Source organism: Poeciliopsis prolifica, unplaced genomic scaffold (assembly GCF_027474105.1).
Source record: "Poeciliopsis prolifica strain line A6 unplaced genomic scaffold, Auburn_PproV2 SCAFFOLD004, whole genome shotgun sequence".
NCBI lineage: Eukaryota > Metazoa > Chordata > Actinopteri > Cyprinodontiformes > Poeciliidae > Poeciliopsis > Poeciliopsis prolifica.
The window spans coordinates 10,330,023-10,351,998 of record NW_026562379.1 but is presented as its reverse complement, the minus strand read 5'-3'; the positions used below and the strand labels follow the sequence as shown (position 1 = coordinate 10,351,998).

Sequence of the window (21,976 nt, the reverse complement as noted above, 5' to 3'; positions counted from 1 at the left end):
CATCTGATCAAAGTTCCCAGTTAAACTGACCAACCCGAACCATCCTACCCAGCTTTTCCATTACATCAACGTTCCTGAAACCCAGCAGGCTTCACTTGAAAGCCGCGGATGTTGTGAGAACTGAGAAAAGTTTCAGGTTTGACTAAAAGGAGCGATGGCGGAACCCTCATCAGGAAACGTGACCATCAACAATCCCGCCGACATTGCTGTCATCGCTGGATACTTCATGATGGTCATCGGCGTTGGTGTTTGGGTGAGCTTTTCAGACTTTGTGCCTGAAAATAAAGAAGTTTGGGAAGAAATGTAAAAAGTGGGTATAAGCATGAAAACTCTTGACCTCGCTGTGTGCCTTAGTCCATGCTTCGGACCAATCGTGGAACGGTGGGAGGATATTTCCTGGCAGGACGTTCCATGGCTTGGTGGTCGGTGAGTCTGGAAGGCAACAGGAACTTGACCTTTGATCGAAAGTAATATGAGCTGATTTGTTAGAAAAATAATGAAGAATTGCAGCACAGAGTCGCTGACGGATGATTTTAGTGGAAGCTGTCCAGTTTTGTGATTCAAAAGGAGAGTATCTCCAGGTTTCTTTATGAATGCTAATTGTTGTTTTTACCAAGTTCCACAAACTGATTTCCATTTTTAGATGTTGCCTTTTTCAGGGGTGGGGTTTCTAACCACAGAAACTTTATTGTATTTTGTTCAGGATAAGTTCTGTGAAGAAAAAAATGTTGGTATTCTACACTGTTTCTGAACACAGAATTGTTTGAAGTATATTTGAATCAGTTTCCTAAAAGAAAAGATTTTGTTACCACCTTTATCTTACTGCATTCCCATGAATCCTGGCGGTGCTGAGTGCGTTTGTGCTGCAGGTTGGTGCATCACTGTTTGCCAGTAATATTGGGAGCGGTCATTTTGTGGGCCTGGCAGGAACCGGGGCAGCGGCGGGCATCGCTGTGGGAGGCTTCGAGTGGAACGTAAGCAGCGTAGCTGTAAAGACGCTGATGTTGTATAGCATGGAGAATAAAAAAGTCTTCATACCTTTGAAATTGTTTCACAGTTTGTCACACTACAGCCAATAAAACACTTTGGAGTAATCTTTTTTTATTGGGATTTTATGTGGGATATCAGGCTCTGTTCATCGTGTTGCTGCTGGGCTGGCTGTTCGTACCCGTCTACCTCACTGCCGGGGTAAGATGTTCAGTCTGTGCTCTCATTTGCTCAGAATGACCCCACCCTTCACTGCTGTGATGGGCTGAAATCCCCCCATAGGTGATCACGATGCCTCAGTACCTGAAGAAGAGGTTCGGCGGGGCCAGGATCAGCCTCTACCTGTCCGTCATCTCTCTCTTCCTTTACATTTTCACCAAGATCTCAGTGAGTCAAGCTGTCTGGTGAGTAAAACTCCACATATTGCGTTGCTTACTCTGACCCATCTGTTTCTTCCCTCCAGGTGGATATGTTTTCTGGAGCTGTGTTTATCCAGCAGGCGTTAGGCTGGAATATTTATGTGTCTGTGATCGCGCTTCTGTTAATCACAGCCTTGTACACTGTCACAGGTAATATAGCAGTATGGTTTCAATTTATTCTTCCCCTAGAAGAGATGTGGGAAATCTTTCAGCAACATTATGTCACACTGCTAATTGTAGAAAAAAAAACAATCCTCAAAGGGAGAGGTATTATGCAAAATTTATATTATAATACTATTCCTTCAACACAAACATACCCAGAGTGTTGCTGTGATTCTTTCATGCATGTTTGAGGAATCCCTGATTCACAGATCCATTTCAAACGTTGTCTTTTGCAAAAGGAGAAGGCACAGCAGACCACTTCCTCATAGTGTCTGCCATGCGTTCTGACTCTCTGCATCAGAACTGGTCTTTTATTACAAAGCATAGCAGGAAAGGAATGTGGAGGGAGGACAAAGGAAGCTCTACACACAGGCCGTGTAAGGAGTATCCCAAGATAAGAAATGGCTGCAGCTTCAAGGTCTAGACGCAGCTACAGCTGCAGCTCCAAAGTCTAACAAGTTCATTTTCTCAGGGATTTGAATACTAAATCTATTAAAACTACAAATGTAAGAATGATAACAAAACATAATTATTCTAACAGTGGAGTTACATATGAGCTCATCAGACAAACTACTTTCTAGTCTAACACTAACACCAAGAACAGTTGTAAACCGCATACAGGAGAAGCATTACGATGACGGAAAGAGCAGGTGCTTCTTAAAGAGGCGGAGGCAACGTTCAAGGCGTCAGATTGCAAAGCCAACTTTCTTTTAAGTTATGTTTGGTTTATGCAGCTTTTTTATAACATATGAAGGCAGCATAGCTCCTTGCTTTTGCTATAAAAATACCACCATACCTAACAGTGGAATTCATTCATTTCACTCATCACTCCCAAATAACTGGTTAGTATGATAACATCTAATCGTTATGGAAATCCACAGTTTGCTACAATTCTCTAATAACGAGCTTTGGAGATGTTTTAACAGTCCTTACCGATCTGATATCTCCGGTTTTTGTTAAAAGTTATTATTTATTGTTTCTGGGTTTATTTAAAAAAATTTTTTTTGAACACCAATAAATAAATGAATGTGCTCAAATTAAAGGTTGGATTAAACCGTCTGGTGACAAACGGCTTCAACACTTTATGGTTTACATCTTTAAGTCTCTGTAATTTTCTAAAATGTTTTATTATGTATGGTTCCCAGGTGGCCTTGCAGCTCTAATGTACACAGACACTTTTCAGACGTTTGTCATCATCGCTGGTGCTTTCGTCCTCACCGGCTTCTGTGAGTAAAAACATTCCAGGGTCTCATCTGTGTTCTTTCTGGTTTCTACAAATAAGAAGGTGAACACATTGTTGATAGTGTAGAAAATGCACCCTGGTTTAGAATGAAGACAAACACAGAAATGTTTGCGAAGTGGCGATCAACAGTTTGTTCTGATTAAGCAGATGATTCACACTCTCAGTTAGGACAGCCTGACACTGGAAGAGAGCAACAATCACAGGAAGTCTGAAATCAAACTGACACCAAGATGGCTTTTCTGGGATTCTCTTCCCCCACCTGTCATCTTCAGCCTTTGCTGAAATCGGTGGCTACAGCGCCCTGCTTACCAAATACTACTCTGCCATTCCGAGTAACTTCTCCTCCCTGGACACCCAGCGCTATAACATCTCCTCCCAGTGCTACACCCCGAGACAGGACGCCTTCAGCCTGCTGAGGGACCCGACCGTGGGGGACCTTCCCTGGCCTGGTGTCGTGTTCGGGATGACAATAGGGGGGATCTGGTACTGGTGCTCTGATCAGGTGAGCAACACCATGTGAGCTGAACTGAAACAAACCGACTCTCTTCAAACTCTATGTGCACAACCAGAGATGGAGGGGAAAAGGCAATAATGATGCATCCTGAAGGGTTTCATGCACTGCAGCACATTCTGCTGTTAAACATTTGTTGGATTTAAGATTTGGGCAAAGGGCAGTGAAATGTATTAGTTCAGGGATGAGCGCTTAAGGGTAATTGGTCATGTGGAAAAAAAAACCCCTACATCCTCTGTTGGATCTTAGGTTTTACAGATCAGATTAAACCTTAAAGTAATCTGATCCCGAACAGGCTATAAAATATAACCACAGAAAACTGTGGCAGCAAAAAAGCCTGAAAAGAAAAATCTACTCCACCCAGGGAGGTTTGCTGTGATGTTTGGTTTTCAACAGAGGTAGTGCTGGACGAATGTCCATCTAAACTTCACATTCCCGGAAGTCTTGCGGTTCAAAGTCATCTCACCAAAGAACTGGCATGCAGCCTATAAAAAAATAACAGGCCCAGTGTGTTACTTCCCAGTAACAAAGCCATTTGTGGATTCCATGTTTGTCCATGCTTGTTGTCGTCTCCAGGTGATTGTCCAGAGGTGCCTGGCAGCTCGCAGTCTCACCCATGTGAAGGCTGGCTGCATTGTGTGTGGCTACCTCAAACTGCTCCCCATGTTCCTCATGGTGTTCCCTGGCATGATCAGCAGGATCCTCTACCCAAGTGAGTCGCCAGGGCAAATGATCGCTAGACCCTTACAAACCTGTCTGAATGGATTCAGTCTATAAAATCAGACTCTAAATTAGTCCTTTAGGCAGGATTTTGTTTTTTGAGGGGATGAGAAAATAAATACTCCCAGTTAATCATAAGTTATCATTTGTCTGTGAATGTTTTACTTGAGGGATATTTTTAATGATGGTGTTAAACTTACATTAAGCTGCTAGTTTGCTAGGATTCTCTTTTAAAAGAGATTTTTAATTTCAGGGGACTTTGCTTGGTGAAATAAAAGTTTACAGCCAATGTCCCAGAAAACATCTGAAGTTTGCTGATGAAACACATGACTTCATCTCTCTATAGACATAAAGCATAAATCTAATCGTGTTTCTGTCTCTCTGTAGATGAGGTTGGCTGTGTGGTCCCAGAAATTTGTAAGGAGGTCTGTGGAACCGAAGTGGGGTGCTCTAACATAGCTTATCCTAAACTGGTGGTTACAGTCATGCCCAGTGGTAAGAGTGAATGCAGATTACATACACTAATCTTTTGTAACGATGTTACAGTGAGAAAAATAAGTTTGAACGCATCAGAAATGACCAGGACCTTTATGCTCCAGTGACTGTTCAAACTTGGGGCTGGAAATTCTCACCAGGTTTTCGTTTTCAAGTTTCACGCTGAATGTTCATTTGTCTCTGTCCAGGTCTGCGAGGGCTGATGCTGGCGGTCATGCTGGCAGCTCTCATGTCTTCCTTGGCCTCCATCTTTAACAGCAGCAGCACTCTGTTCACCATGGACATCTGGACCCGCATCAGACCACAAGCCACTGAGCGGGAGCTCATCGTTGTAGGCCGGTAAATGGATCATAATACAAACGACAGCAGGCCAGTACCAGTGCCTTGCAAAGTTGTGCCTTTAAGTTTTCCACTTGGGGAACACATACTGCTCTATTTGCTTAATATTAGAAGTCATAGACTAACCAATTAGAGCATAACTGTCAATTTTATTTGTACATCATACTTCAGCAGCAAAGCATATCCATACAACTATATGCTGTTGCTCTGCTCTTCAGTGTCTGGGTTCTATGTATTGTGGCCATCAGCATCTGCTGGATCCCCATTGTTCAGGCAGCGCAGAGCGGTCAGCTGTTTGACTACATCCAGTCAGTCTCCAGTTACCTGTCTCCACCCATTGCCTCCGTTTTCCTGCTGGCTGTTTTTGTCAAACGGGTCAATGAAACAGTAAGGACAGATACTGTGATATTAGTTTATTTCAGGTCATACCCTTTAAACATAAACACAATGTTGGTTCTTCTCTCCCATGAACCTGCAGGGGGCTTTCTGGGGCCTTATTGGGGGTCTGGCGATGGGTCTGTGTCGGATGTTGCCTGAATTCTGGTTTGGTACCGGCAGCTGTATTTTCCCCTCTCAATGCCCTTTCCTGGTGTGTGGCATCCACTACTTACACTTTGCCATCATCCTGTTTACCTGCACATCAGTGCTGGTGCTTCTGGTCAGTTTCTGCACAGAGCCGATTGAGGATAAACACGTAAGTGACAGATTTAAAGGATGGGTCAGGCTACAGAAAATGACTCAGGAGCTCAAAATCTTTTGTTTCTTTCAGCTCTATCGTCTGGTATTCAGCCTACGTCACTCTAAAGAGGAGAGGGAGGATCTGGACTGGGAGCAAGAAGAAAGAGCCAGAAGAGCCCGCAAGGAGGCGAAGGAGAGGATGAGAGAGAAGGCTAATGTAGTTACAGGTGGGCAATAAGGAATAAGCAATAAGGTGGGCACAATTTTTTTTTTTTATCTGCAAACATACATTATTTTTTTTAGAAACGGAGCAAGATAAAAAGTCTGGACTCTGCCGCCTGGTTGGTGGATTCTGCGGACTTAATGGAGACCAACAAGTTCAAGATGAGGATGCAGCCGAGGATCTAGAACCTCAGATGCCTGACATCAGTGAGAAAGCAGTGTGGAAGAACACCGTGGACTCCAACGCTCTGGTCATGATGGCTGTTGCAGTTTTTATGTGGGGATACTTTGCTTGACTGAATCATTTTGTTCCGAGCTTGAAGGTGTTGTAGCTGCCGTGTGATCGCCATCTGCTGCCAATTACAGAACTGGAGTAAATCTTCAAATAAAACCTTGTCGCCATCTGCTGGCAGTGTTTTGTTATTGCACCACAGTGATCTGAAACTCTTGGAACCAAGATCAGATGTTAACAAAAAATATACTTTACAACAAATATATATAAATTGTCACGTAATGTATAATTTCACAATAAATAAGGCAATTAAGGTTTTTCTTACTTTAAAGTAACCTGCTCTGGGTTTAACACCAGTATGTTACATCTACTATTTTGGAAGCCATCATGTTTAATATTTGTACTAAAACTTTATGATAACATCAATACATGTAAAAAAAAGTAAACTGAGAAAAATGTGCTTATGAATTAAATCATTTAGTGCATGTCCAAAGCTTTGGATTGTGTAATTCTCCTTCAGAAATGGATTGTGAACAGAAAAAATTGAAGCCTTTTTCAAATATTCAGTCTATAGTTTAATTGTAAAGAATAAAAAAAAAAACAATTTATTTGAAAAGTGGGACGTACATATTTGTATGCGATGGTCGTTACTCTAATACCTATAATATCTAAAGCTATTAAAAGACAATATTGGGTAAGAAGCCTCCCTGGTGCCTCTGCGGAAAGAAAGGTAATGGAAAGAAAACTTGACAAATTCTGTAGGGACTGAGGGTCAAAACGGTTCTTGAGGTTGTAAAGGTGCCAGACCTGGTTTAGATCAAATTTCACTCAAGAGTTGAAATGGCCCAGTCAAAGTCCAGACCTAATCTGATTGTCTCAGACTCTACATCCAATGGGGCTGCACATGAGCCATTTCATAAAGCACCATGAGGAAACATTTGTCTACATAAAAGTCGTAGAGATGTACCTCAAAAAGACTGGTTCTACAATGTAATGGTTTGGGGACCTGAATATAATCACTTCAGATTATTTATACAACTTCGTGTTGCTATTATATGTAAAATCTTTGAAACCGCAAAGGGAAAAAGTTCACAGGTTTATACATTTTCAGAGGTACAAAAATTTCATCCCTGCAGCTTTAATGATCAGATTAAACAGAACCCTTGTTATCAGATACAAATCCCATTAAAGCATCTGGTTACACTCTGATCCAATCAGTCATTCCTAAAGGTGTGAAGGAGAGAAAGTTTAAGTAGCTCATAAATGCATTTATAAAGTTTATCCCACACATTTAAACTTTGGTTCACAAGAAATCAATGTGAGCTGTAAGTGGCTTGAAACCACCAAGCTGCAACCACCCAGCACGATTTAGAAAACGAGCAATGTGGATCAGCGTATAAAAAGACATACGAGGTAGTGGTTCAGATTTCCAGTTTTAATCATCACTTCTGTTTTATTTAAGCAGATATTTCCCATTAGCATTGTACACATCTGCCACCTACAGAGTTCTCCCATGACTACCCAACCATCTTCCCAACTCCATGCAGAGGTTCAGCATCATTCATCACATCAGTTCTTCAATGTCCAGTCTGTCAGCTTGCAGCGGTGGGGAGGGAGGTTAAAAGCAGAGGAGGAGAGGGCAAAGATAAATAGATTAGATTCCATTTTTTATTGTCCCCTCCCCCAATATTGAAAAGTCAGAGCCATCACCAGGCACTGTTCTTGCACACGCAATAATTTAAGTGGACCCAGTGGAGCTGGATGGAGTGTGTGAAGCACTGGAAAACAGTGCAACTTTTGTGTTCTGATCATCTGAGAGGTATCTGATGCCTCGGTCTCCAGAAGGTTGGGGTAAGAGGTAGGGGGGCTTTTAAGGCTGGAAGCTGGTATAGATAGTTTCTGGTGTTAGTGGTGGATAGTTGAACACACTTCAAAGTATGAATGATGGCTCTGTTGAGGTGGAGGGAAGGATAAAAGAAGGGCATATTTAAAATAAAGATGGCATATTAAAATAAAAAAAGAAAACTTCAGTAGAATGACAGACTGATACACAAAGAAAACAATCCTCATGAATAAAAGCAAATACAACAGCAAACATCCAGACACAAAAACCCAATAAAAACAACCAAACAAAAACAAAAAAAAAAATGGCAAAACAAGCATAAAGAATCAATCAAACCATACAAAGTGACATCAGGCCTTTCCAAAGTGACATCGAGTTTCTCTTTTTAAATCCCATTCAAGTCTGTCTCCCATAATTCTCTGTAAACCAGACAGTGGCTCCCATTTATGGCTGGTCAGCAAGGTCAGGGTCCGCTCCGTAACAATAACCGGGCGGCTCTCTGAGACCTGGACTCGGGGCAAAGGGGGGCATCCAGGACTGAACTCAGAATGAGCATCAGTGACGAGCAGTAAATTCAGCAGCATCAGTAGGGGACTGATCAACTTAATACATCATTACAGCACATTCAGAACAGAGAAATGCTTGGTGCAGGACAGCTACAAAGGGCATCTTCTACAACCGAAAAAAAAAAGAATCAAGTTTGCTTTATACAATCACATTTCTGTAATAACTCGAAACATTCTGCACTGAAAGGTTTTACATGTCCCTTGAAGCCCGTCTGTACAGCTAAACATGGATGCTGGGGGCAAAACAACGCAGGACACGTGTTGGGAGCTGAAAGCACGCTGGTGGACATTACATTTCTATACGTCACTTAATGAATGCTAATCTCAATCCAAAACACTGCAAAGTTTTCACATAAAATCGCCTACTGTAACATCCATGTGCATATTTAAACAGAACCCCCTCAGAGACGAGACTGACAGCAGCAGGAAAGGACCCCAACCCTGGTGTACAAACTTTTATTAGCCACTCTAGGAGGGGGAGAGAAGGATTCTGGAGCAGTTGGAAAGAGAAAAAAAAAGGCAAGGAGTGTGATTCTTCAGATCTTAACTTCTCTCTATTGACAGAAAGAAGGAGAAAGAAGAGGAGACAAGCAGTCTTGGAGTGCTGATTCCTCCCCCGTTGCCCTCTGTACCCCAAGTTCTCAGACCAGTGATGGAGAGATGAGAGGAGGTATGCAATGAGATGAGACTTGGTTTGCACCCTCTACCTGGCCTCCTCCCTCCGTTCTTCCCTCTTGCTGCGGATGGGCTGGGACCCGTCTGCAGGCTGCTGGACCCAGTTGTTGTCATGGAGCCCAACCCGGCAACCCGGAGTGTCCTTGTCTGTACGCCGGCAGCACATCCAGTAGGAACGTCCGTAAGGCAGGTCATGGTGGTAAGGTTTGGGGTGCCAGCGGCACAAAGAAACGTCCCCGCGCTCATACTGACGCTTGCACTGTTTGCAGGGGTCGTCTCTGTAAAGGGGGTCCTGGTTCCAGCGTGAGTCCACCGCGCGCACCCCATAGGTTTCAATCAATGCCTTAAAGTAGTGACAGGTGCATTTAAGGGCTGCCAGAGAGCGAGTGGGTAGGTAGCTGAAGATGTTCACCATGATGTGGTCGGGGAGCAGCAACATATACTGTCTCGGCTCAAGGAGCCGCTGGATCTGAAAACGGATCTCCAGGAAGTCGTGTGACACGTGGCGGTAAAGGCGACACAGCGAAGGGTCAGAGCAGTCCTCCCCGACACCAGGGGAGTCTGGACGTGTCGCTCGCTCCACTGAGCCCACTGTCACCCCTGTGCCAGGACTGTTGTTGTTGGCGCAGTCCAAAGAGCACATTCCTGCCCCACTGCCAGATGTCTTTGCAGTTAGATCGTCCTCTGGTCCCCTAGGGGACTGAAGGAAAAAAAGCTGTCCAGGAGGGGGATCGTCTGATGATGGGTCAGTTGAGCTGCCAACACCACCACCACCTCCTCCCACTGTAGGCATTGCGAAACACACTGTTTCCTCCTGCACATTCTCAGTGCTGTCCTTGCCATAGAAGACACACTGGTCCACAGCACCCGTCACCACAACCTCCACGTGGAACCCAGTCACTCGTTCCCTCCCAACGCCCCCTTTCTTCTCCCCTGTGGAGAGCTCCTGGTTGGGGTCCGGGGTGCCGCAGGACGGATTGTCTTGATGGAGATCTACGTCTGGTTTGGAGGTGGAAGCTGTGGCGGCAAGCAGCAGACTACTGGGATCTCTTGAAGACGGACTGACGAGTTGGTACAAGTCACAGGTGATTTTCTCTTTGGCCCTGGCAGCTGCCTGGTTACTCGCTCCACCACAGCTCATAAACATACAGCGGGACCGGCCAGCTGGCTCTAGTTGTGAGCGTGGGTCCATATTTGACACTCTGAAAGCTATCCTCACCTCCCCATGGGTGTGGTTGGGTGGTGGAGGCGGTGTTACAGTCTCCCCTCTTTTGAGCTCCCCATCTCCACTTTGATTATTTGAAGGTACTCCAGATCCAGAACCTAGATGTAGGCGATTCTCAAGGGTCTGAGATTCAAAGTGTGCGATGGCCTGAGCCACCCTGCATGACTCCTGCTCCTCCTCGAATTCCTGATCCGTCTGGATTGGAGATGATGGCTTTTGGGATTCATTAGAGGCTTGACTGTCTGAACTGTTTGATTCAAACAGCATAGGAGAAGGGTCGGAGACTGTACCTCGGAGCAGAGTATGTTGGCTGTGGGGGAAGTCCTGACTATGAGAGGTGGTAAGCGAATGGTGATGGTGCTGGTTTCCATGAACTGCCACGATGCCCTGAAGGGCCATGGCGGTCCTCTGTTCCACCAAGGCAACCATCTCAGCCACAGATAGCAGATCTGTCTCATTCACACCTAATGCTAGCTCTTCGGGGCTTGGAGGTTCTATGAAGGTGTCAGGAGTCGGCGCTTGGGAGCGCGTTGGAGGGTCGTAGGATGAGCACCGCCTTCGTCTTTTGGCTTTACTGCAATCTGTTGCCCAGTTACCTTTAACCTGTGGAAACAGAAAGTGATGTAATTTGAGGCCACACACAATTGTCCAGCTACTCTGATAATGCTATATAGTGTGATGGTGATCATTTGCTACAGTACTTTCTATATACATCGTAATGACACTGAACGACATCCCCTCAACCCTATGATCGTAGTCACCCCTACATTAAAGGATAGTGGAAAGCCATCCAGATATAGTCAAATATATTTGAATGCATGTAGTTCATGAAATGCAAGCAGTCCTGTGTGATTTCAAGATGCAGAGACTACATTTGCATATTAATGTTTCATTTTATGTTTTTCTCTCCATAGAAGCTACTCCTGATCTGGCATTCTGTTTGGTTTTGGTACCTTCCTGGAGGAGGGCACCAGCTGAAATAATCATTAACTAAATGATGTCCCTTTTCTGTTATTAGCATTTTACTTTTATTAACATAAAACATAATAGTACATCAGTTCTGTTATCTTTAGTGCATTCTGCTGTCTTACAGCTGTGGCAAATGGCTGCTGGTATTGATTCTGGATCTGTTAGAGGTTTCTTCCTGATAAACAGTTTTTCCTCTTCAATGTTACTACAATGATGATCAGTATGTGAGATTACTGTAAAGTCAACCACTCAATGGAAGTGATTGTCCAACATGTTGCTACATGCTCGTCCAGGAGAGGTGCATGATACAAGTCAATGACTGCTCCATAGGAGATCAAAATTGCAATATCTGATAGATTTTCAGCTGGTGCGGTTTGCTTTCACAATGCACCATTTCAAATTAACTAGACACTCTGGAAAACTTGTTCTCCTCACCTGTGGTGGAACTACACCAAGGACCACTGAAGGAAACGACAAAAATCTCTGAAGAAGACACGGCTGTTACTTACTTCTTTATGAAATATAGGACAAAAATGGAGTGGTATCAAAGTTTAGCAGTAGGATTTCTCTTGTCTTTCATAAGTGACTACATGAGCACTAGACCCATATGTTTGTTTTAGTTGCCTTAACCCAGAATGCCTTGCACTATAATCCGCTTCCAAGCAGCCTCTGGTTCTCTTGGCATTCACATATGCAGTCAAACCACACCAGGGTTCAAAACCGAGATCTGGGTTTTTAGGTGGACCAGAGTTTGCTTTTTTTTGGTCCATATTAGAGTTGCATATTCACATCTCCCCAGACAAATCAGACTTTTGAGCAAACAAACCAGAGCTCGATTAAAGCAACCTTAGCTAACATTTTAAAATACTCTGATATCGTACCTGAACTAAAGGAATACTGAAATTGTAAAAGAGATATACACCCCTCTGTTAGGTTCTCACCTTCATGGCACTCGGTCTGGGCTGGCCTGCTCCACTGAACTGGTGTGCAACAAAAAAGGCAATCTTCTCCTTTGTGTTCCCTGGTTTGATAACATACCAGGTGTCCAACAGCACGCGCCCATCTTGCATCTGAGATCCTGTAGTTGGTGGCGAGGGCGGAGCAGGAGGAGGCTGAGAGGCCTGGGTTTGTGTAATGGCGCCAGATTCAAGCTCAGGTTCAGGTGGCGTGTTCTCTGACCCCACATCCTCCTCCTCCTTTACCTCCTTACCCCCAACTATCATCCCTACATCTTCACTTTCTTCTGGCGTCCTCCTGGCACCTTGCGAGAGCTCAGCCTTGCAGACCGAGGGGGAACCTGCCCCACTGGCTCCTCCACTGTTGCCCCCCGAGCCTGGACTCCGAGCTTTGTTCTGGGAGTAGGTGCCGAAGGGGCGAGGGCACCACAGCCGGATGTGGGAGAAGGTGTCTCGGTCCATCAGGATGAGGACCACCGTGGCATATCTGCATCTACGCTGGCCAGCAAACACCAGGAGCGCTCATCGTTCGTCTCAGTTCCCGTAGCCACAAGACTGGCACCAAAACCAACACCGGGCATAAAACCTGCATCAAGAAGACAGAAAAAAGGTTCAAATCACTGTTTCTGCTGGTTCCACCAACTCAAATTAAAGACTTAAGAGCATTTTAAAAGACTATCCATGAAATTTAAGACCTGTATGAAATAAAAATTGAATAGAATACAAAAAAATACAAACTACAAAATATTAAATATTGATAAATCAAATCAAATTTTATTTGTATAGCACATTTCAGCAGCAAGGCATTTCAAAGTGCTTTACATAATGAACACAAAAACACAAATGCAACTTAGAACCAACAGTCAAAAACTACATTAGGTCAAGTGCCATAAAAATGCAAATAAAGTGCATCTACAAATCAGGGCTTTTTTAAAAGAGTTTGTAAGGACGCATGCACACCCTGCAAATACATGAAGAGATGGAGAGACAGAAATGATTAAGATAAAACTATACATTTTATCTATTTAAAAGTGCAGATTAACAAACTAACTACTGAATAGTTTCCCTGAAGTGATCAAACAGTCTGAAAGCATTGCAAGCCCCAGTACAACCACTAGTGTTTAGAAGAGAGCGTCACACTTTTACAGACACCAGTCACAAATCCTCTGCTTCAGACTTTGGCCAAATTTAATCAGTAGTTGAATTCACTGCTGTGCAACAAGACCATCTCCCCCACTCCAAGGCCTCCAGATTAAATTAAAAGGGATCGCATTTCTGGTTTCAAGATGAAAGGGATGAACGATAGAGCACAAAAGCACCAAATGGATCCTCCTCACCCTCTCTCTGCATCTCAGCATTTCAAAGAGGACTTGACTTAATAGGAGGCAACACAGGGAGGAGCATCCAGGCATATGCTGGACCTATTTTTAGAAAGCAGCGGCAGGGAGGAGATGGGAGTGAAACTGTTGTTGCTATCCTCACCTCTTCCTTGCTGGATATACTACAAAACAATGAGGGGGAGCTCTTCTGTTTACCCGGCATCATTTGCTTCTGTAGCAAGGGCGGCTGCAGGGTATGCCAGGGACAGGCCAGCATTCTTGGGGACAGACGAAGCAACCTGCCTGACCTACTGGTTAAGTGTTTGTACTTACTCCATCTCCCCCAAGATGCTCCACAACTCTTAAAAATAAAAATAATACAGTTCGAAGTTACCATTTTAACAATTAAAGCCAAATCTGGATCAAAAATGTAGCTTACTTTATAAGGCTTTGAGATTTTTCCAAATGAGGTTATGTTATTGTTGGTGGGCTCCATTATCTTTGGCAAAAGGAGGTCATATTACTGTGAGTTCACTGGAAAATTAAATGAGGTTAACTAGTTAACTCCTGTTTCTCTGCGGAGCTTCATCTGATCCATATTCCGCCACCATAGTTTTCATATCATCTGCACAATTGTTGCAAAATCAAAACATTTACTCTGTTCATGACAGTGAACTGACAAGTTATTGCATGCCAACAAGCCCTTAAATCCCACTGATATGAATATTTTTAGTCTGAGCTTCTTTATAATGTTGAAGAGGGCGATCAGAGGCATTGGGAGTGTAAACTTTTGACACCACCAGACACATTTTAGATGATTAGGATCTGTAAAGAACCTGTTTAGATGGTTGACTGTAGTCAAAGCCAAAAACACACACACACAGCTCTTGAGAAAAAAATAAAAAATATCAAAATGGGCTTCTTCAGGACATCGGTTATGTAAATAATTGGCATTTAATCATTTTCACAGATTTATTGAAGCTCTTTTGTAATCAACAGTGGTGAAATAGAAAAGGTGCCTGAAGCTGGCAATACTGTCAGTTTTGGGGGTTTCATACATCCAGAATTTCTTTTGTCATTACAATGAAAGATATAAACCCGTCCCTACCTGTGAGTCCCACTGTATAGAACAACCAGTTCTGACAGATTTTAGTGCCCAATATACTTAATATACAAAGGTAAAGTTGTCCTAATATAGTGCAAACCTGGATCCAATGAGATCAATTAATTTTATTAGCTCTATTGGATTTGAAACTTTCCTTTTGTATTAACTGCGCCCTCTGAATAAGGGTCCATTATTCATGAGAAAACTATTACAGTTTAGTCTTAAGGTAAATGCAGAGGGGGAAAAAAAGTTTTATTCTTCAACACTGACTCAATACAATGGTGTGAAGAGTCTCTAACTGAGGAAAACATTCAGTTTTCCAACATACAGTCTTGCTCTAAATGAAAAGTTGATCAGCTGGGCTATTTAATTAACGATTCTCGTATTCAGGAGGAAACTTGAGCCGCCTGTTTGGGCCATTTTAGAACTCATTTGACACGAAACCGAAAGGGTCACTTGTTCTTTTCTGTGTAACACTGCATGGGTGGTGCGTTATACAGTTGGACTAATGGATTGGCTCAGAGAGGCGCAAAAAACAAACACCTCCCACACAGTGTGGTGAAGCAGTATAAATGCTTCCTCTATAATCACACAGCAACAACTCATCTAAGAGCAGACAGATTATACTATAGTGAAGAGGCTTTTTTACAGCATTTTCTTCAGGGATTGGACTAGTCATAACCAGTTTCATTCTTTAACTCTTTCTTATCCACCATGATAACCACAGATTCATGCAATATGTTGCTCCTATCATGAAAGAGAGTGAGAAGAGAACTATTGGCTTTTGCCCTTTTGGGAACTTGGCAGTATTGGGAGATGAGACATTATCTCAATGAAAACATGAAAATTAAAGGAATCTTGCAGGGAATCAAACCATATTCTGTTTAAACATTGGCACTTCTTAAATTAAATATTGTGCCTGTCAATAAGAAAAAGGTTCAAAACCTTGCCTTTAGTCATGTTTCTGAGAAAAACATGACTAAACAGGGGTACAAAACTCTAAAAGTCAAAAATTCTAAAAGATTTAGGATGACAGAATACTTTAGTTTCAACAATTAAATGTCACCTGGCAACATGAACATTTAAGAATGAAAGGCAACACTTTGACTGCAAGCACAATACAAGAAACCACAGAAATTCAAATGCCTGCCAACAGTACAGAATATTAATTCTCATCATTAGAATTAAGCATGGGCGGTTTACTGGCATCAAGATATACTCAGGTTTAATAAAGTAACTCTTAACAGTTCTGATGGCTTAAAGTTTATTTTGAATTAACGACAGTGTCAAAGCAGCCATTTTGCTCCAGACAGCAGGAAGAATTGTGTTCCTACATGCTGCTGGTCAGCCGGCTGAGTAGATCCAGTTGCTCTCTGAACTTGGAAATTACATTCCTAGTTGGAAAAAAAAATTCAACTGGAACGCCCTCCAAAGTCGGACTCCCCGCTATAAAATGGGGAGTAACTCTTGACTACCTCCTTTACGACTTATAAGGTCGAATTTGCACGTCATTATGGCCGCTCATCGCTCAAACAGCAATAAGATGTGGTGAATACTTGTTTATTTTACACATGTAAGAGTGCATCTAAAAATCAATGTTACGTAATTTTTGTAACATTGTGGTTCTGGAAAGTAAAATGATGATTGTAAGAGGTACAATAATCCTCTCACAGAAAGTTGCCCTTTTGAAATTCCAACTTAAATAGAATGATGTTATCTCAGGTCTGATCAAATCTAGATCCTAGATAAATGGAATGCTGCATAAACTAATATAGATGCTTAGAAATACTTCCAGTTGGTGAATACAAGCATTAAAGTGCATCACCTATACTTTTTTTATGGTATAGCAGCAGCTAACTGCAGGATTGTTCAGATGAATTACTACCAGACAATGTAGTAATTGGCTGGTACTTGGCAGGTGTAGGTAGTACTTTTTCAATTAAGTCAATGTTTATTCTATAATATTTTCTTAAAATCTAAGAGCTAAAATGTAATAATGAATATGCTATTAGTTTGACACAGGAGGAAAAGGTAATTAGATCATGTCATACATATGTGCAACATTATTTTACTGTGATATTTTTAAACCATGAAACTTCTACAATATGTTGTAGTATGAAAATCTAATACTGACCCAAGTCTGAAATACAGACTTTATTAAATGAGAAAAATTTATTCTAAATATATCCAAGTTCTGAAAAGGGATTATGACATCTTATGCCGTGTGCCTCAAACCCAGACAGCTGAAGGGATATTTATCTTTTATCTTTAATATTTCACACAATTTAAAGCTAAATCCAAGTAGCAGATGAGGCACATTTACACATGTTCTTCGTGCATCGTTTACTCCTCAAACGAATCTCTGCAAATAAGACTCTGGGCTTGAATTAAGCAATCTGCAGCAACCTAATCCATCAAATCCTGTCCAAGATCAGCAGCAGCCAGTGGCACTACAGCAACTCTGCAGGCTTAATCGTTAGAAACCCAACCTGTCTGACAGACTGTCAAGAGAGAATGAAGATTTTTCTGTGCATTTCCAGCAATTAACTCGTTCCACACATCGACACATGGAAGCATGCAGTCTGCCAACTTTGCAGACTCATCAACCTGGGAAGCCCAAAATGCAGAGGCATGTTATTTAACATTTGGGGCTGGTTTACAGGTAGAGATCCATAAAAGGTCAAATCAAACTTAACAGTGTGTAGTCACCTGAAACGGGATGTGTTAACTGGATCAGAGAGAAGATATTTGTTATCTAACCTACGTCAGTAAAGTTGATCAATAATACAGAGTACAACATTCCTCTAATGTCCTGAAGAATGAGAAGGAGCTTCTGATTGTAAAATAGCCACGACACACAAAGGAGCTTCATTCTAACCTTCAGAAACCTTCAGATGATACAAAAACACAAATATTAAAATAACAGGTTATACTGTCTGAACAATGAACGCCTGCTTTTTTTTGTTAAACTTTCAACATTTTCAAAGATGTAAAACTGATAGCATCTTTGATATTAAGTTTCTAGCAATTTCACCAGCAATACAATAAACGATACAGAAAAGACTAATTGTAACAGCTTTGCCGAATATTAATTTAAATCAAGTTTCCAGTGTTTAGATCCTAAAACAACATATTTTCCAAACTCTAAATTGATTATTCAGTTAAACTGGATGTTGATGGTCCGAATCTACATACAGTTTCAGTAAGTCGAAGATTAGACTGACTGAATAGACTGATTAAACAAAATTAGAAACATGGAATTTTTATTTTGTTTCCCAGCTTGTGTTTTTCTCTGCACACCTTTAATGACCCTGTCCTCATTTACACTTGGCTGGGTGGGTGTGTTCAGACAACTATATCCTTGTTAAACACCTATAAAACTTGGCAGCTTGGATAAAGAACTAAAGCAATCATTTCTAAATGTTTGATATCATAATTCAAGATGTGAGGTCATCATTTTATGGCCATCCGAGTTAATAAGAACCAAGTGGTTAAAAAAGAAAACAAGCTAAAGAATAACTCTCAGTAGTGTCCGTTAGACGGTGACACTCTGAAGGATTTCATTCATGTCAATGTGCAGACAGCAGCCAGAAACCCACCAATCATGCTGGCACGACCACAAAATACTTTGCAAAAGTTTCCCTCTGCCTGTGTGTCTTTGACGACAATGCAACAGATGAACGCCCCAACAGGCCGTCTGTTCTGTCACCGGTGTGCTCAACAATAGAGTGAAGTGTGTCGCTCCAGCAGTCAGATCAGGACTGTGCGACGACACCTGGGAAGAGTGGCTTCCAGCCTACATGGCCATCTCTGACTGTGTGTGTGTGTGTGTGTGTGTGTGTGTGTTAGAATGTCCGTTCAGAAATATCATCACATACCTCAATAAGACAGTGATCTGTTGTATTGACCTCCCGAGAAGAGCTTCAATCACGCACTGTCTGAATAAACAACATCAAACCACTCAGAGAGAGGGTTGCGTCCAAACACACCTACACTAATAAAGCAATAAGGTTACATACTGGGACAGAAACTGATTTTCTAGAAAGTATACATTCATTTATGTAGATAAGCATTTGGGTAGAAAACAATCTCTTAGTACAATTTATAATAAAACAGCCGAGTATTAGTCTGTTTCTCAGAATAGGCCGATCATCAATGTTTATCATCGTTTTACAACAACATATATTCATATCTTAAAACACTTTCTATATGTGATCTTATTTCTCCGTTAAAGAATAAGACTTATGTGCTTGAACAACAGCATAAACCACAACTCCATTGAATATTTTTGGAGATAATTTTACTACTTCCTTCTTTTGGCAGTTTGTCAACATTTTCTAATTTTGAAGAACATAAAATTATCACATCAGCCACTCCCATTCTGAAACATGCGAGTACCATGGACACAATTTCTGACTGATGAACCTAAAGTCATGATGGACAAAGAGGCAGATGGCGGAACTCTAATTGATGCAAATTCTTTTTTATTCTGTCAAGAATTATATCATCTGTTTGTTTTCTATGTACATTTGCCATTTAGAAAGTGAGTAAATGTCAAACTTAAATTTTTTTATATTAAATATGGTTTGGCAGCACAGTTGAACTGCATGCATTCTGAAATCACAATACTTCATCTCAGTTAAACAACTCGTTTTATTACTGTTGAGTAATGGGATTTTTCTCCTCTCCCATCTTCATTCTGCTGTCAAATGAAATGACTACGACACTGATGACAAGCAGTCCTTTTCGGTTAACAGCAGCTGAGTCAGAAGTCCTGACCAACCCTTTATTGTCAATAATTTCAGGCTAATTCATAAACTGTTTTCATGTCTTTTTATTGCCAAATTTAGGCACACAACAACAGTACAGAATGTAAACAAACACGAAAGAAAGTGGAATTTTGTTAAAACCATGAATAAAATATGTGTACAAAAGAAAAAAAACATGAACAGACTAAAAAGAGCCTTGGGGATAATGTGATGTCACTTGAGGCATGTGGGAAGATTGGGAGGGCAGGTTTTCTTTATCTCGATTAGACGATTATTCACAGCAAAAAAAAAAAAGAAAGAACTGACCAGATGGGCGTTGTTCTGAGTGATCTATTCAGAATCCAAGTTTTACAGAATGTCTCGTAAGCAGTTTCAACTTGCAGTAAAAAACATCCGAATAGCTGTTTGATTACAGAAGACCTCTTCAAGATCTTAACCAACATGTTGAACACTAAAGGTTGGATCGCGGTTGTTTTCTTGGAGAGAACCACACATCGTGACAGGAGCACGTTAAAAAGTCAATGCACAAAAAATGTCAAGACTGTTGTCCTCACTGTGACTAAAGCTTCGTGGACAAAAACGAAGACCCGCAGCTCACTAAAAGCATCTCTTTAGGTAAATGTGTTAACTTTCTAAAATATATTGAAAACAAGTTGAAACAATGTCTACATGTGACGTGACAATTATAAGGAGAGATGGGACAACAATACCAAAGATCAGCAAAAACAAAGCCAAAGGAGATTATTTTCACCCAACATTAAATTTAAATGTCTTTAACCAACTACCAGCTATTTAAGCAGTGAGCTAGCAGTGTCGCTGGGACAGAAATACCCAGCAGACCAGAAGTCAAACAAAAACTAGAGAACTACTGTATTTAACTAACCCTCATTTGTACAAGTCGGCTTTTTTAAAACGATAATTCACTTCAGTGTAGACTGAGACGAAGTTATAGAAAAACAAACCCCTCCTGAGCTAACGAGCTAGCTAACTGGACAACACAACTTACCTGCAGAATATTATAAGAGCTTTTCTCTGCTAGCAAGCAACGATTAAAAAAAAAGACTTTCATTTATGCTGTGGGAGTGGAAATACCTGTTAGGTTGTACTCCACGGAAACCCCGCGATGAGCAGAAGGTCAGTGACAAGTCCTTGTTAGCCGTGTTTTCCTCCAACCAAACTAGTCTAATACAGGTGACACGAGCTGACTATCTGAGTCCACGTACCTAGGCTAACCAGCTAGCAGGCTAACGTCGACATTAGCCCACAGCTACTTTCTGTTTTATCAACCTTGCTTAATACTAGCCTCTGTCGCAGCATTTCAGGCTGTCAGTTCTCTGAAGAGAATCCACCTGACCGTACGCCCAACTAGGTCTCCCAGCAATCTCTCTCCCGCTGTCTATCGAGAAGTGTCACAGGCTTTCACAGTATGTTCTCGGGGATACCAAAATAATCTGTGTTAAAACGGCGAGAGGAGGAAGGCCATCTTGTTGACAAGCAGCTGCATAAGTCTATCAGCCAATAGCAGTGCAGAGTCGGTGGTGTGCCCATATATGGCGTGTGCTCAGCGCCCTCCCTCTCCGCTGCCCCACGGACTCCACACCGGCCACTGTGACACCCCAGCATCTAAAGGTCACTCTGTCAAAAACAGGTGGGAAAACTGAAAGCCACTCTAACAACGCGTATGTTCGTTCTCCATAAAATTATTAGTGACAAACATGTTTATTAGACTTATTTTTATTGTTTCATCAACAATATGTTAAAAATACAGGTTTGTGTGACTAAAAAAAAAACTTTTCAACCATTAATAAATCCTGCACAATTTAACTGAAATTTAATCTATTAGGTTAAAATTTATAAAGCTGCAGTGACTTGCATTACGTCTCCACAGTTATTTACTCGACACTTTATTGGAGTACTTTAAATAAAAAACAAAATCAGCTTTCATTCTTCTTTAATAATAGCTCAGTCTATCTTATTAAAGTTTTCCAATGCTACCATATTATGGTGTACATCTGTTGTGCACAAAACTCTTAAGATCCACAAATTTTATGTCAGATTTTATTCCTAAACATTATTTTTTTTCTGATGAAAAAGCTCTGTTGTTGTTGTTGATGATCTTTCTTTAATTTTACTGCAAAGCTGAGAAATGAAATTCATTCTACTCACTAGCTTTGTAGCAAACAACTGATTGTTTTGGTTCCAAACTGATTCTGAAGTAATCCATAACTTTATTTTAAAAAATGTTCAGTCTGATGCAGTTACCTCTCTGTATGATGCTGCCACTACCATATATCACAATATTTTTTTGTGATACTCAGTGCTGTTCTCAGCCAAGAAAAACCTTTCAGAATTATGGTGCTACAAATTAAAGTATGACTACATGAGCCTGTATAGCATTACCTCACTTGGTTCTGGGAGATTTTAGCACAGGCCTGAATGTTTTTCTGCTTAGTTCAGACATTTGAAGACTACAGGAGAATGATGTCATGTTGAACACAGCCACCATTGGGCAGAAATTCCTGCAGCTCCTTCTGCGTTGCT

The 21,976-nt window shown here is 41.6% G+C and overlaps 2 protein-coding genes across 2 annotated transcripts; one reads left to right on the top strand and one right to left on the bottom strand.

Annotated features, from left to right (window-relative positions):
- The first annotated feature begins 72 nt into the window (after window positions 1-72).
- slc5a2 (solute carrier family 5 member 2) lies at window positions 73-6,397 on the top strand. The gene is made up of 15 exons (XM_055028323.1): window positions 73-253; window positions 355-426; window positions 870-974; window positions 1,129-1,188; window positions 1,270-1,374; window positions 1,451-1,556; window positions 2,714-2,794; window positions 3,084-3,313; window positions 3,899-4,034; window positions 4,430-4,537; window positions 4,726-4,876; window positions 5,095-5,263; window positions 5,355-5,570; window positions 5,646-5,781; window positions 5,858-6,397. Exons 1-15 carry the CDS (start codon window positions 155-157, stop codon window positions 6,070-6,072), a joined length of 1,989 nt encoding a protein of 662 aa, XP_054884298.1. The 5' UTR covers window positions 73-154; the 3' UTR covers window positions 6,073-6,397.
- Window positions 6,398-7,428: 1,031 nt separating this feature from the next.
- fbxo46 (F-box protein 46) lies at window positions 7,429-20,932 on the bottom strand. The gene is made up of 3 exons (XM_055028322.1): window positions 20,528-20,932; window positions 12,228-12,828; window positions 7,429-10,920 (listed from the first exon to the last, which is right to left on the bottom strand). The coding sequence occupies exons 2-3, from the start codon at window positions 12,702-12,704 to the stop codon at window positions 9,121-9,123; spliced, it is 2,277 nt and encodes a 758-aa protein (XP_054884297.1). The 5' UTR covers window positions 12,705-12,828; window positions 20,528-20,932; the 3' UTR covers window positions 7,429-9,120.
- Window positions 20,933-21,976: the final 1,044 nt, after the last annotated feature.

Excerpts from the sequence above, each read along its gene's own strand:
- slc5a2 (XM_055028323.1), top strand. The coding sequence starts at position 155 with ATGGCGGAACCCTCATCAGGAAACGTGACCATCAACAATCCCGCCGAC. Across the intron at positions 427-869 it reads GTTCCATGGCTTGGTGGTCG|GTTGGTGCATCACTGTTTGC; the intron begins GTGAGTCTGGAA and ends TTTGTGCTGCAG. Across the intron at positions 2,795-3,083 it reads TTTCGTCCTCACCGGCTTCT|CCTTTGCTGAAATCGGTGGC; the intron begins GTGAGTAAAAAC and ends TGTCATCTTCAG.
- fbxo46 (XM_055028322.1), bottom strand. The coding sequence starts at position 12,704 with ATGGACCGAGACACCTTCTCCCACATCCGGCTGTGGTGCCCTCGCCCC. Across the intron at positions 10,921-12,227 it reads CCAGACCGAGTGCCATGAAG|GTTAAAGGTAACTGGGCAAC; the intron begins GTGAGAACCTAA and ends CTGTTTCCACAG.